The sequence below is a fragment of the Apiospora kogelbergensis genome (genome assembly GCF_038363985.1).
Source record: "Apiospora kogelbergensis strain CBS 113332 chromosome Unknown utg000011l_segment0_segment0, whole genome shotgun sequence".
Lineage (NCBI taxonomy): Eukaryota > Fungi > Ascomycota > Sordariomycetes > Amphisphaeriales > Apiosporaceae > Apiospora > Apiospora kogelbergensis.
Genome location: NW_027117428.1, coordinates 164,180 through 179,809, shown reverse-complemented (window position 1 = coordinate 179,809; position 15,630 = coordinate 164,180). Strand labels below are relative to the sequence as shown.

Here is a 15,630-nt window from a genome sequence, read left to right as displayed (position 1 = left end):
GAGCGCAAAACGCATAGCGAGCGCAAAACGCGCTGGACCACAGCGGGCGCCAAATGCGTTGGACTGCAGAGATGAATAGCGGGCGCCAAATGCGCTGGGCTGCGAACGGCGCAGAAAGGCGTGTTAGGCACTTGTAATCTTGCTACCCAGCGAAACTTCTCAAAAACCTCACCAGCAAGCAAACGCCAAAGGAATGACTGTATCACATTTTCGCCTCTAATCTTAGATTTGAGATGATCGCGATAGCCGTGGATATGATATCGTAGACAGACACAGGCTCCGCCGCGCCACCAGGATCTGCTGCCATATGCTCGGGGTCACTTTCGTGCTCGGCATCCGCATTGCTATCCCCGTCGGCACCGGCGTTCGCGTCGTCGCTAGCGGCCGGCTGGGCCTCGAAATCGACGGCTTCGGCATGCGGGCGCGATCACGAGCGACGATACGATTTGCCATGGCGACAGGTCGGCTGGATAGGGACCAGTCTTCTCACTAACGCGACCACTACTAACAACCCGTGCCTCAGACTGCAGGCGCCGCTTCAGCTGCCGAGGATAGGATGTTGGACACTTGAAGAAGAGCCTTCAAGCTGACCTGCCAGGAAACACTACTAACACACGGGATCCCGAACAGGAACGTGCTGACAGTAATGGAGTGACCAACTGAAAACGGGATATGCAAAGGCTTTTGGGTGACAAGGAAGCGATTCAAGAATGTACCGTAGGGGATCAAAGGGAGCTTATAATTATAGGCTACCCCTGAAAAGAAGTGTGCTGCCTCCTTTCGTCGGGTCTCTGCATCGTCAGGGGTCAATTTCTCCTGTATACACTCTGGGCAGCCCCAGTCCTCTTTATAAGGTCTCTCTAGAGGGCCTTCCTGCAGAAGTCCTTCCTCTCTTCCATACGCTCTTCTGAGACCCAGCCTTTGTCGCAGGCAACGCACTTCCTCCAGTGCTTTTGGTATAGAGCTCGCCTGACTGTACGTGCGGTCACATCAACGTCACACCCAGCAGCTGTTGGGAGGTCCTCCCAGGCCATTGAGCGAGCGTCAAATCCTCCTTCCCATAGCAGTCTTTCGATCCGATCGATATGCTCATCTGTCAGCTTTCGGGGGCGCCCGCGGGTCTCGTCTGCGAAGGGGTTGTTGGTAGATCGGCGAGGGCAGTCTCGAAGGATCGAATAGCCTACATCCTTTTCGATCTTATGTAGAAGGGTATTCCATAGCGGCGCTGCTGCCAGCGTGCGAAGTGGAAGGCCCCTTGGAGCTCAGCTTTAGTCGGTGTTTGGTATTATGGACCTCTATTGTTAGGGGGCGTTGATGGCCGATCTAAGCTTTCAAGGCTAGACATCTTAAGATTTGGCGATTTCAAAGGTTAAAATGTGAGATAATTCGAAAAGCAGTTGATTTAGGTGCGAAAATTGAATGGTTTGTCCACCGCCTGCTACGTTAAGTTATTATGGGGACATGTGGAAGAAGTGGCGCACATCTTATGGCGATCTGCGAGATGGAGATTGGCCGATGAGTCACGTGTATGATTAGCTAATACGTTGGGTTAAGATCCGAGCCTGATGGAAGTTTTCACTTCATGTTGCCGTTGCTAATGCAAATCAATCAATCTCTACCCCAATCCAACCTACGAAAAACATATTTATGGCATCAGCTGTATTTTCTATGGAACACGCCAGAAGGCCTCTTGCTGACGATGGCTTTTTCCGATTGAATAACTTAGCGACTGGAAAGTCCGTCGCAGAGATTGAGCGGCTCGGCTTCCCATTCTTCACGGAAGTGGGGTTGGACTTTTGCCAGCAAAAAGTCCTCCAAGACCCTGTTAGTATTTTTAAGATGTTTGCAACGCCTATCTAATCCAGATTTAGCGCATCGTCACCATCATTCGTGATTACTTTGGTGGGAAGAGGTGCTTTCTTGGGCATTGGCTGAGATATCAAGCTTTCCCAGGACACACAGTCTGCTTTAGGCGCGGCGGGCCAAGAGCTGGAAAAAAGGCTCTGATGATTCATATATGGGCTAAAGGATCTCGAGTACACTACTTTCGTGGATCTCACTTACACGAACTACCCATGGAGAAAGGACGGCGTTCGTTGTACGAACCCAATTCTAATGCGCTTATGGAGGCCGGTTGTCATGTTCAGGAGATGAAAGATTTTGAAGACGGTGGCATGTAAGTTGTTCCTCATGTTGTAGCCGCCTGACTGACATTCCTCAGTGTAATTGTCGACTCCCGAGTCTGCTTCGAAATGGTAGAAGGGTATTCAATTGTATTCGAGTTTGCGACCGCAGATGTGGTGGAAAAGTGGGACAAAATGAGTCTTCCGAAGCTGGAAGTTTTAATGCGTAAGGTTGCGGATATGGAGAGTGTGGACATTGGGTTGAAATTCGAGTTTGAGGATTTGCCAAAACCAGAGCTTGATCCATAGTAAATCACTGCGGATAATATGTGTCTCTATTATACAAAATCGATGTCCGCCAACAAGGAAAATTAATAAGGCCATGGACAGGGGCAGAGAAATTGTCGTCTAAGATATCTGGGTAGAACGCATCGGGGATATTTGTAAACCCGTTTGATTCGAGTACCGTATTGATTGGCGGTACAGCGACCGACGGCATGTTAGCCAGGAATGTAGATACGTCTTTATCGGCGAGTAAAGGAGGCTGAGTGTTGGCATCGAGCTGTGGACCATCGAGGCGGTCAATAATCGCGTCGAAATTGTGAGAGCTGTCCGCCTGAACTCCTGCTGCCCCTGAGTCTATAATATCCACCATTGCTCCTCCCTCGGGATCGGATGGCATCACGCAGATATCTCCGCGTCGTTTCTTCCCTGCGCCTGGTCTTTCCTGGGCAACGTTTTCTGGCACTTTTCTCTTGATTCCAGTCGCTAGTGAACCAGTACGCTCTGCCAGCTCCCTGGCGGAATCTCTCCGCAATTCATCCCGCCTTTGGCTCAAATACGTGATCTTTGATGGAATCCCTGTGGAATGCGTCTCGGTGTGCCTTATGAACCCCCTCACCCGTGTGAAAGTCTTCGAAGGGCAGCATACACAAACCTCATCGCAATTGGCGTCTAAACTCCCGTCGTTAATACCGGCAGCTAGCAGACGGAGGATACTTACGTTGTTCATAGTGTAACTCAAGTGCTTGCTTCTTTTTGAAGGGCATGGTATTCCGAGAGCAATCTTGAGAAGGGCAGTAGAAGTCACCAACGCTGTCGTGACTCTCCGATGAAGCATCATTATCGACCTTAGAGTGGGTTTGGCATATTGCCAGTTCGGTGATGAGGTAAGATTCTCGGGCCTGAAATCCTTAGCTATTACTAGCTGCAAGCTAGAGAGTACGCACCCGACTTTCTTGAAGGTGAGACTCCAATGCCTCGATCGATTCGAAAAATGCAGAGCAAGTGCAATGGGGCCATTGGTCGATGTCGCTCAGCATGGTGGTGTCAATTGTTTCGAGTTGGAAGGTGTAACAATAACAAAGTGTCAGCAGGGGAAACCACTGTAAGGTCAACAACAGTCGGAGCTTGTAAAGTCCGATCCCTTGGTGGCCACATAAACTGGGTCGCAATTGCCCCTCTACGGCGAACATGCCTTGAGTAATTTAAATACCCAGCATCCCCGCCTGCTTGATCTTTCAGTGCCGCTTCACACAATCGTCAATATTGAGTTTGAAAGACTATTTTCTTTCTCTAAGTCTTCTCGAAACCGAACTACCATCCCGTGACGGGTTTTCGACATCGCAAGATGCCTGATCAGCCGACTTGCGAGACTTGCGAGCCAAGCGGTGGAGTCAAAGGGCAACCGTGTCCTACCTGTGGCAAAACAAAGTCCTGAATATATATGGCTGCATGTTATGTCCGATAGATCCTCATCCTGCCTTATCAATATTCGAACATGCTGACTTTGTCTTAAGACAGGCACAACCGGCGTAACGTGCTTCGCGCAGTCGCAATCCTATGACTCATTGAACTGGGAGGCGGAGGATCATTGTTGAGCCGGCAAACCCTTATATGAAAGGCGGATGCTACCAATTACGGCCGATCACCTGGATGTGCCATTTGACAATCGTATCAATTGACGATCGTACTTCATCCCACGAAAACGTTTGTGGGCTTATTGTTCTTTCTAGCCAGGCATCTAGCCAGACAGTCCCACTATAATTAAACGCAATCACCTTGATTTACACAGTTCTTGGGAGCTATTGATAGCATTTCCCATGTCCACATGACCAACAACAGTAAAAATTGTTATCGCAACGCGTTGACGCATAATCTTTGAATTAGCTGTCATCCAGTACGAGTTGGGCCCTGTCAATTGACCAAGCCAATAAATCCCTGGTTCACATTCCGTAGATCCTTTCCAATCATCTCCAAGTTTACAGAATGTAGATCCCTGTTACTGATATGCACCTTCTGACCGGAGCGCTCCTCAACTTCTACACGTCATCGTACGTGTTCCGCACGCGCTCTACGCGCGCACGTTTGATCCAGTCTGATGGATGTCACCTCGGAGGGATGCTTGGGAATGCCTTTCTTGCGTCCGCTGCAGGGATATCCATGGGCCGTACGCCGCGCACACTTTCTTCAACAGAATCACCGTGGTAGGGAGTCATGGGGGAAAGGGACGACAGTAGCGTGTAGAGTGTTGGCTAATGGATTGGAGCTGGGAATATGGTTCGACATAAGCATAGACAGAGCTGCCGCTTGTGATATCTTCCGTATCAGCATGTGCCACGTCGTCACCCGAACTGCATACCGCTGAGACTCAAAGTCATGGTGAGCTCGGGTTGGGCGAACGTCGTCAGGGCACCTGCTTATCTGGTTTCAGAATCCTAGTTGACGAGAATTGCTTCTGCAGCTTCTCCTCGGCGTGTCTTGACGAGGAGAAGTTCTTGCGCGGCCCAGCGAGGTTGGGGAGGCTGGCCCTAATGGTGCGGGTCGGGAGCCAGCTCCCACGCTGCTTTCTAGGACCTGGCCCGCTAGTCACGCTAGTGCGCGATTGCTACACTCCAAGTAACCCGCACTTACTTGGCCAATCGAATGATGACAAGCGAAAACGCCTCCGGCTCCAGCTTGGAGTCTCTTCATACAGGTTTACACATTGTAGTCCCCTGCCTGTAACATATGGGTCTCCAACTTACGGTTTGCCATTTCACAGTTGAAATCCGTAGCCTCATTCCATTGTCCAAGCCTTCGAAGGCTGGACGGCTGTGTATGATAAAGGATTAAGCATGTAAACACATTTACACATACGTACTAATCCTAAGGGCGAGGAACACGTACTGAATATATTACCTATCTTATTACTCACATTGGGACACCCTCACTCGGAATGTACTTGTGAATGTTTGAACCCAAGAGCATGGAAGTTTTCGAGCTGGAAGTTGTAATAAAATAATTTCTTGTATAGGCCACTACTCTCAAAGCCCGTTTATGCCAATGCTAGGGGTCTGAAGCGAAAGGAAGCGAATCTAACCTGCTTCTCATCCGCTAAAGAAAGGTTTCGGGAATTCATCCTCATGACAAAGCCGTGACAGATGATCAAATATCAGAGTACAGCATGGGCCTGAAGCCAATGCCATTTGTACACCCCGGTATTTATCATCTGTACCGGTACATGGCACGGCATAACAGCCCTAAGCCAGACTCTTAAACTGGTTTGGAAAGGCCTGCATGCAAGCCATGCAATCCAACCTGGACCGGGATTGTGCCCTCAGCCTTTGGTGATGGCTGATGCGCCGCTGCTTAGATGAGGAAGAGGATTGGCATCGATCTTACCTTTTTCAGCGGTCCGGTTATACCAATCTCGAAGTATAAGAATAGCACGACTCCTTGAGATAGGGTACACGATTTTCTCTCTAATCCGTCCCACGATACACTTTACTCCCCTCTTCAGCGTCTTACAACGAACACACAGCTCTCAAAGCTTCACTTGCTTAGACTACACTTGTGATAGCATGGCTGCTTTCAACCAGACACGCCCCCAGCAATTCTACATGAGTTCACTGCCAAAGGCCTCTATCTTGGACTTCTTCTTCCCGGGATTCACTGGCATCTCTGTCACTATCGAGCAGTTGCTGGCTGGTAGGCGAAGTAGTCATGCTAGCTTGCTGTGCTTTTTCTTGGCTGCTTTATATTTTGGCAAACGGGCAGCCTTCACCATATGGGGATGGGTGGAAGAACATTTAAGTATGTACCCCCTCTATACCTACCCGACCTATCAGCGAGTCTTGCTAACGACGCTAGCTTCTACTGTACAAATCTCTAACTCAAGCGAGGTTAGAGACATGGTGGTACCTTGGCTTGCTTCACAGCAGTTCGCGTGCACCGCTCGATCATCACTCGTGAAGATCCGACGAGGTTTGGAAACCGAAGAGGCAAAGAAGAAGTCTCTGAGTTATTCTCCTTACAGAGGAACCTTTCCATTCTTCTATCAAGGTTATATGCTCTGGCTAAGCTCAATGGAAAAGGATGTAGGATTTCATTCTCAAGAGGTAATCACAATCTCCTGCCTCAGCAGGTCGCCCGCTATTGTGAAAAGGCTTTTGGAGGATTGTCGAGAAGCGTACCTCAAAGCCAACGAGGGCAAGACATCGATTTTCGAGGACAATGACGGCCATTGGAGACGCAAAGAAGCGAAACGCATCAGAAAAATCTCAACAATCATCATGGACGAGGAGACAAAGGCAAGTTTGATGAAAGATGCCGAAAACTTTGTGCAATCCCAAAGGTGGTATTCCAGCCGCGGCATCCCGTACCGAAGAGGATACCTTCTGTACGGGCGTCCTGGGGGTGGGAAGTCCAGTTTGAGCTTAGCCCTGGCCGGACGCTTTGGCCTCGAGATCTACATTCTCAACCTCTCAAACGTCAGTGCTAGCAATCTGCGCTCCTTGATTGCCGACCTACCTCCTCGCTGCGTTCTACTCTTAGAAGACGTCGATGCTGTGAACATGACGCTGTCCCGACAAGCCGACTCAGACACACAAAAGTGGGAGGATGGCAACTCTACAAACAGCCCTAGAGCCAAGGCCAAGGCTGGGTTGTCTCTTTCAGACCTGCTCAATGCTCTTGACGGGGTTTCGGCACAGGAGGGTCGAATATTGGTCATGACTTCAAACCACCCCGAACACCTCGATGAAGCACTCATCCGGCCTGGTCGCGTTGACCTGAAGATCGAACTGCCCCTTGCGGACAGCACCGTAGCAAAGGAACTTTTCTGCATGGTGTTCAAGCAAACCGAAAACGACATTTGCGATCCAGAAAGGCCCGTGCTAGATGGCGAGACTGTTGAAGGGCTTGCAAAGCAGTTCTCTTCCAGGGTGCCGGCAAACACAGTCTCCCCGGCAGCAATACAATCATTTTTGGTGCAGCATAAAGACAACCCTCGCTTCGCTATCAAGGAGGTGGATAAATGGGTAACCGCTGCTACGAAGGGAAAAAACAAAGACCTCCCTACTTTCCCGGGCCCATGCACGACCACTAAAACAGATGATAGAGCTACTCCAGCGTCCGAGCAATGGGACGAGGGGCAGAGCCTATCAGGCTCGCTAACGCCTTCTTCGTCCATGGCTTCAACACCATCCGTGGCGAGAAACGGGCTTGCACCTGCACCTTTCAAGGCTTGCAATATGGCAGACGCCTACGAAACGTCCCACGATTATCCGACCAAGACGTTGTGGGAAGATCACGCGCCTATGGCACAAATCTCCTCTTCCCCTGGCGAAGTTTCACCTGGTGTCCTGCAGGGACGTGTGATTGCACTTGATCGATTGGAATCGTTGATTCATGAAGTTCTTTCAGGACTTTCTCTTGAACTCGAACCAAAGTCTCTTTATTCTTACTTTGATGGTCCAAGCAAGGATCCAAGCACATTTTCCTGGGTCGAGATGCAGCTGATGACTGCCATCCGAAAGCTCGCAGAGGATGGTCACCCTGTCCAAATGCAAGGCTCACTGAGTGCGAATCCGCAAAACTGGATCTTTCCCATCTGTGTACAGTGCAAAAAGGGGCAGAGTCAACACGAGTTGGCTACTTCTGCCTCTTCCACAGGGTCTTTTACACCATCTACGCACCATCCAGACGAGCTTGCGGCGAACGATAGTAACGCCATATACGCTGCCCTGCGTTGTTATTCCATTTCGGCAAGGAGGTCTGATCAAAACCTGCTCACAGTCAATCAGGTGACATCACTGGTCCAGAATATTCTTGAACAGAATTCTGGTGTACTTGCTCAACGGCCGGTATTCGACTGCTTGGGCGATCCGGATCTGGACACATCATCTTGGTTCGTCAAGAGGCTTACGAAGTCACTCGAGGAGCTTGCAACTGCAAAGGGGTGCCAAACACGCCGCCGCCATCTGAGTCAGGAGAAGAGTGCACACCGGCTGGTGATGAGGCAGCGAAAAAGAAGGATTATTGTCGTAAGGCCTGGAGATAGGCGAGCACGCATCGACATTCCAAACACGATCAGCGAGATGGAGACGCAGAACAACGATGTAATGAATGTTTTTCTATTTAATTAGTTGGCCGGCTAGGTCGCTCAATTGTCTGTTATACGCTCCTTAGTACACATTTATCAAATATGGACACTGGATTTCTTACCCTTGCTGTAAAATCGGCTACAACTGCTGGCGCGTTGCTTTGGAGACTTGGTATCGTGTCGTGGCGTTTAACCGTCTATTCTACCCTGCAAGGTGCTTCGTCCCTATCTCCGTGAACCCGCTCCTCCATCTGCTGGCGCAAGTCGATGTCCTCCCTACGTTGCCAGCGCGATACGAAGGATCGCCTTTTTCGTGCCTACTGAATTACGTCGTTATGTCGGGTAAGAAGTTGATCATGGCATTTATTGCTGTTTCGAGCACTGACTGCAATTGAACTGAGAAGCGGGGAAAAGAACCTTTATTTTATCTTTGTTCAATTATTTGTTATTCCATTACTGAGAGGGGAGTTGGATGAAAAGGCGGCGGGCGTCCAACGCGACAATGGAGGACCGTGCAGAGATGGAGATCGTGGTGGACGCGCCAAACTCTATCGCGACGTCGGTCAAAAGAGCGAAGCGGGCGAAGCCCAGCGCCAAAGCACGAGAGGCGCTACTGTCGAATGAAGGCGACAATGGAGCAGAGACAAGTTCGAGCAACAATGGAGTCATCGGACCGGAGATGCTGCAGCGCATCTACGAGCTCGTGGCCAGCTCCCAGAACGAGATCCACGATTCCCGCACCGAGATCCGAGACCTGAAAGAGATCATCAACAACCAGCAGGCAATCATCCAGCGGCTCACCGCCGAGCTTCAAAATGTCACCCAGCAATTGGAAGAACTCAAGAACGGCGCGGCCCTCGCCGGTAGCGCCCAGACGAGCCCTCAGGCCTCTTATGCGCAAATCGCACGCACGCCCCCAACGAGCCAGCCGAGCAACGTACGCACGCTTACCTCGATGAACACGACACCTTCCACTTTTACCGACACTCTCTACTGTACTGTTGATACCTCTCACATGGATGATGAGGGACGCGCCAAGGTCACAGCCGGAACGATTCGAGCCGCCATCGAGAAGGAGATACGAGCGACGGGAGAACAGAAGGACTGGCGATGCCGTGCCGTGACTGTAGACCCCAGGAAGCCCCAACGCATCAAAATCGTCTGCCGAGATGAGACCGAGCACCGACTAGTCAAGCAAGCCGCCGAGAAGACGAACGCGTCTGGCGCTCGCGTCTTGCGAGACGAGCTATACCCGATCAAGGTGGACAGCGTCAGGCGCACGGCAGTCCTCAACGAAAACGACGAGATCCGAGACGGAGCGGCCGAGGCATTCGGGCAAGAGAACGAGACGACAGTCGCCAAGGTGGCATGGCTGAGCCGGAAGGACAACGGGAAGGCATACGGCTCCATGGTTGTCTACCTGACGAAGGCGGCCGAGGCGCGGAAGTTCCTTGAGGAGGGTTTCTTTTACGCCGGGGGCGAGTCGGGCTACACGAGGATATTCGAGCGACGAGAGCGGCCGGAGCAGTGTTACAACTGCCAGCAGGTGGGACACAAGGCATTCCAGTGCAAGAACACCCAGACCTGCGGACGATGCGCGAAGCAGGGACACAGCCACCACGGCTGCGAGGCAACCGTTCTAAAGTGCGTCCCGTGCGGAGGACCACACGAGTCGTTTAGTCGACACTGTCCGAAGCTATACCCATCGAACCATGACTAAACCGTTCCGTATTATTCAAAACAACGTGAGGAAGCAAGGACCCGTACACGACAGTCTCCTCAACGATGAAGAAGTACAGCATGCGACAGTGATCTCGATTCAAGAGCCGCACGCGAGGATGGTTCAAGGGAAGCTTCTGACGACACCGATGGGACACCATAGGTGGGTCAAGATGGTTCCATCAGTTCGGAGAGAAGGGAGGTGGCCGATCCGGAGCATGCTCTGGGTCAGCAAGGAGGTGGAAGCGGAACAGGTCCCGATCGAGTCCCCAGACATCACCGCGGCAGTCGTGCGGCGGCCGGAACATGCGATCTTGGTGGCGTCCGTATACGTCCCTGTGGAGGACCCCCGGCGCTCCAAGAAGCGTGCAGAAAGCTGCGCACCGCTATCGAAGTAGTGAGAAGGAGGACCGGAACAGCAGTAGAGGTGGTTCTCACAGGGGACTTCAACCGGCATGACCAGCTCTGGGGCGGAGAGGAGGTGCGACTAGAAAAGCAAGGAGAGGCGGATCCGATTATTCATTTCATGGCCGAATTCGGCCTTAGCAGTCTGCTCCCGCGGGGCACGAAAACGTGGAGTGGCGGAGCCTACAGCACGACCATCGACCTCGTCCTAGCATCGGAGGAGATGAAAGATTCTCTAGTCAAGTGCAAGGTGCTCGAGACGGAACATGGGTCGGACCACAGGACCATCGAGACGGTCTTCGAGACGACCACACCAGTGCCTGCGGGCCAAGAACGACTTCTCTTTAAGAACGCCCCATGGAAGGACATCAACACCCGGATCGCAGCGGCATTGGCTACGACGCCCACGGGTGGCACGGTCCAACAGCAGACTGACCGGCTGATGGGAGTCGTCCTGGAAGCAGTGCACGCACTGACCCCCAAAGCCAAGCCATCGCCGTACGCGAAACGATGGTGGACAACGGACCTAACACAACTCCGGCGCATTCACACGTACTGGAGAAACCGAGCCCGGGCCGAGAGGAGGGCAGGATGCACCAGGAGCGACCTAGATCTAACGGCGAAAGGTGCCGCAAAACAGTACCACGATGCCATCCGGCAGCAAAAGAAGAAGCACTGGAACGAGTTCCTCGCCGACAACGACAACATCTGGAAGGCAGCAAAATACCTCAAAGCGGGCGACGACACGGCATTTGGAAAAGTCCCCCAACTCGTGCGGGCAGATGGGACGAGCACCTCCAACCATACGGAGCAGGCGGAAGAACTACTTACCAAGTTCTTTCCTCCGCTTCCGGGCGAGATTGCCGACGAAGGGGACCGCCCGCAGAGGGCGCCCATCGAGATGCGCGCTATCACGATGGAAGAGATAGAACGACAGCTGTTCGCAGCCAAGTCCTGGAAAGCACCCGGGGAGGACGGCCTGCCGGTAGCTGTCTGGAAGGAAGTGTGGCCGGTGGTCAAGCAACGGGTGTTAACGCTGTTTCGTACGTCGTTGGAGGAAGGAAAGCTACCAACCCAATGGCGCCATGCGAAGATCATACCGCTCAAAAAGCCGGGCAAAGAAGACTATACTATAGCGAAAGCCTGGCGGCCGATCTCGCTGCTATCAACACTCGGGAAGGTGATGGAGTCAGTCATTGCGGAGAGGATCTCGTACTTAGTCGAGACGTTTGGGCTCCTTCCAACCAACCACTTTGGGGCACGGAAACGACGGTCAGCAGAGCAAGCACTCATGCTCCTGCAAGAGCAGGTCTACGCTGCCTGGCGTGGCCGGAGGGTCCTCAGCCTCGTGAGCTTCGACGTCAAAGGGGCGTACAACGGGGTGTTCGACGTTAGGCTACTCCAAAGGATGAAAGCTCGAGGTATACCGGATCAGTTGCTCCGATGGATCAGCGCTTTCTGCTCAGGTCGTACGGCGACGATCCTGGTGAACGGACACACGTCTGAAAGCCGTAGCCTACCACAGGCGGGTCTGCCCCAAGGGTCCCCCCTGTCTCCGATCCTGTTCCTCTTCTTTAATGCAGATCTGGTACAGCGGCGGATCGACTGCTACGGGGGCGCTGTCGCCTTTGTAGACGACTTTACGGCTTGGGTCACAGGCCCAACGGCGCGGAGCAACCGCGAAGGGATAGAAGCCATCATCAACGACGCCCTCGCGTGGGAAAGGAGGAGCGGTGCGACGTTCGAAGCGGACAAGACAGCCATCATTCACTTTGCGCGCCAGCCGTACAAAGCCGACCCGGCACCCTTCACCATCAAAGGACGGGATGTACGGCCCAAGGAACACGTCAAGATCCTCGGGGTCATCATCGACACGAAGCTCAAATACAAGGAACACATCGCCGAAGCCGCGGCCAAAGGGCTGGAGGCCGTCCTGGAACTGCGACGGCTCAAGGGGCTCTCCCCTGCCACGGCGCGACAGCTTTTCACGGCGACGGTGGCGCCGGTGGTGGATTACGCGTCAAACGTCTGGATGCATGAGTGCAGGTACAGGGCAGCGAAACCCGTCCACCGCATCCAAAGGATAGGGGCTCAGGCAATTGTGGGAACATTCATGACCGTGGCTACGAGCGTGGCGGAAGCCGAGGCCCACATTGCCGCGGTCCAAGACCGGTTTTGGCGGAGGGCAATTAAAATGTGGACGGACATCCACACCCTCCCACCGACAAACCCTCTTCGCAGCAGCACAGCGCGGATACGGAAGTTCCGGAGATACCATCGATCGCCATTCTATCAAGTAGCGGACATGCTGAAAGACATACCTATGGAAGAGCTGGAAACCATCGAACCGTTCGCACTAGCCCCGTGGGAGAGCCGGATAAGGACGATCGCGGACGAGTCGGAAGCGGACTTTAGCGTCGAGCGTACAGACTGGGCGGTGCGCATTGCGGTGAGCAGCTCAGCCAGGAACGGGCTAGTGGGCTTTGGTGCAGCCATCGAAATACAGAATTCGATTCGAGGGGACTGCCTGCACTTGGCCCGCGCCATTACACCCGGTGAAAGAACAGAGCAGAACCCGTACACGGGAGAGCTAGCCGCTATAGCCGACACCCTACGTTCGTTGCCGAAGCTCCGGTACCGCAAGATCCTGCTCGTGACGAGGAACAAAGCAGCGGCTCTTACACTGAGGAAGCCACGTCAACAGTCTGGGCAACGACACATCGGTGAAGCCTACAAGGCCATTTCGAGCCTGCGAAGGGAAGGAAACAACATCGTCGTCGCCTGGCTACCAACGCATGAAGAGGACGAACTAATGGATCGCGCGAAGAAGGAAGCGAAGACCTCGACACGGCTAGGTGCCGAACCAGGGACCAAGATGCCAGGAGCAAAATCGACAGCACTGAATCTTGCATGGGCCAAACGGAGTGCTCAAATAAATCTGCCGGAACGCGTCGGGAAACACTCCAAACGAGTCGATACTGCTCTACCAGGGAAACATACGAGGCAGCTGTACAACGGACTTTCGTGGAAAGAAGCCAGCGTCCTTGCCCAGCTCCGAACAGGGAAAGCGAGGTTGAATGAATACCTCTACCAGATCAAAGCGGCACCGACAGACCAGTGCGAATGCGGACGAGCGAGAGAAACGGTGGAACACTTCCTCTTCCGATGCAACAAATGGACAACATACCGAACAGAGATGCTACAGTGCACAGACACCCACAGGAGCAACTTGTCCTTTTACTTGGGTGGCAAGTCACCCTCAGACAATGAATTCTGGGCCCCAGACATGGAGGCCGTACGAGCGACGATACGATTTGCCATGGCGACAGGTCGGCTGGATAGGAACCAGTCTTCTCACTAACGCGTCCACTACTAACAACCCGTGCCTCAGACTGCAGGCGCCGCTTCAGCTGCCGAGGATAGGATGCTGGACACTTGGAGAAGGGCCTTCAAGCTGGCCTGGCAGGAAATGCTACTAACACGGGATCCTAAACAGGAACGTGCTGACGGAAATGGAGTGACCAACTGAAAATGGAGCATGCATGGGCTTTAGGTGACAAGTAAGCGATTCAAGAATGTACTATAGATTATCGATAGTTGCCCTTTCGGCTTCGCCGCCCGGGCGTTAATAAATTGTGTGTGTGTGTGTATGCTACTGTGATTACTGTGGAAGGCACTGGGGAGAATTAGATTAACCCAGAGCCTCTCCGGGATCTCGTATTGTTTGGAGTAGAGATAGGAACACTGAAGGGGGTAGTGTCGGAGTAGCAGCACAGTAGTAGCTCCTTGTCTCGTGGTTTCTGCTCTGATGCAGGTGTGGGAAGTATGCGACGGAATAGGATGGCACATGCGCCTGCTGGTATTGTACATATAGCCTCACATTGTACCGACGAAGGAAGCAGGAGGGCTTTGTCAGTATTACGAACCGCAGACAACTATTATAAAGAGGGAACATAATCAAAGAAACATCTTGGCCATACCGAACAAGCCTTAGCCTATACATCTTTGAGTAATTGATGTTCTTCCCTTTTCTCTTCACCTTCCTCTACCAACCAGCAAACCTCGAAACCCTGTTCTTCGCAACTTCAAGGACGGCCAAGACGATGGGAGACCAGTTGCTTCCCAGCACTGTGCCCGCTGCACAATCCACAGGTCCCGAAAGAAGACGCCAGACGAATCGCGATGCAGCTAGGGCTACTCGTGCACGAAAGGCAGAAGATATTTCACAGATGAAGGCGACAATAGAGGTACTGCGTGATGAGATACGGAAGATGAGAACTGAAATCAACGATCTGACTCTGCTCATCATTAAGACCCCTAATCTGCATTTCGCTGGTTCGGGGTCGATTGATCCTGCTTTACTTGCGCCTGCAGGTTTTCCAAACACGTACAATATGGGCGACCTATCCGACCTCTGTCCGCCATGGCCCCGTACGATGAATTCAGCACTTTTCGGAGATGGCGCGGAGTGTAGTGTACGATGGCCTGAGGAGATCATCAGCGATAGAGCGAACTCTGCGGACAGTAATGCTGTGGCCTCTATGAAACAGTCGGTTGACACGCCATCTTTGCTGCCCGACAGCAGTGTCGAGAGGCTGGCCTAGCCTTGTAGGGAGATGACAAGCGGTGGAGGTGCGCATGGCAATGCTTCCGTGTTGTAAAGTTGCATGCAACACTGCAGTAGATGGAGATTTCGGCAAGCTGGCACTGAGACATCCTACAGAGTACGGGAAAGAAACCTTACGGCCTTGGCGGTGAAATAGCTGTTAGAATATAGAAATGAAGGTCTACTACCTGTATTGAAGGTTGATTGTTGTGACTGTGACCATTGTATGAAAGCTATTGTTGTTCGGCTCACGTGCCAAAAGAGCATGAATATTGAACGGTGGAAGAAGCGAGTTAAGGGGGTGGCTCCTACGTCAGTCACAGGAGAAAGTGGCTGTGCTACATGGAGCCGGGCTTCTAGTTCAATTGCAGGCAGAGCTCCAAACCGCCTGGACGACAAATCGACTTTTCCCC

General features: G+C 52.5%; 2 protein-coding genes across 2 annotated transcripts; both read left to right on the top strand.

The window, feature by feature from the left end:
* Positions 1 to 2,075: 2,075 nt before the first annotated feature.
* PG998_014347 (uncharacterized protein) lies at positions 2,076 to 2,432 on the top strand (the record flags this gene model as incomplete). The annotated part of the gene is made up of 2 exons (XM_066881163.1): positions 2,076 to 2,176; positions 2,222 to 2,432. The coding sequence occupies 2 exons, from the start codon at positions 2,076 to 2,078 to the stop codon at positions 2,430 to 2,432; spliced, it is 312 nt and encodes a 103-aa protein (XP_066723694.1).
* A 3,533-nt stretch (positions 2,433 to 5,965) lies between these two features.
* On the top strand, positions 5,966 to 8,428 carry PG998_014346 (mitochondrial chaperone bcs1; the record flags this gene model as incomplete). Its single annotated transcript, XM_066881162.1, has 2 exons — positions 5,966 to 6,197; positions 6,255 to 8,428. Coding segments are annotated over 2 exons (2,406 nt in total), but the record flags the coding sequence as incomplete, so codon positions are not given.
* Positions 8,429 to 15,630: the final 7,202 nt, after the last annotated feature.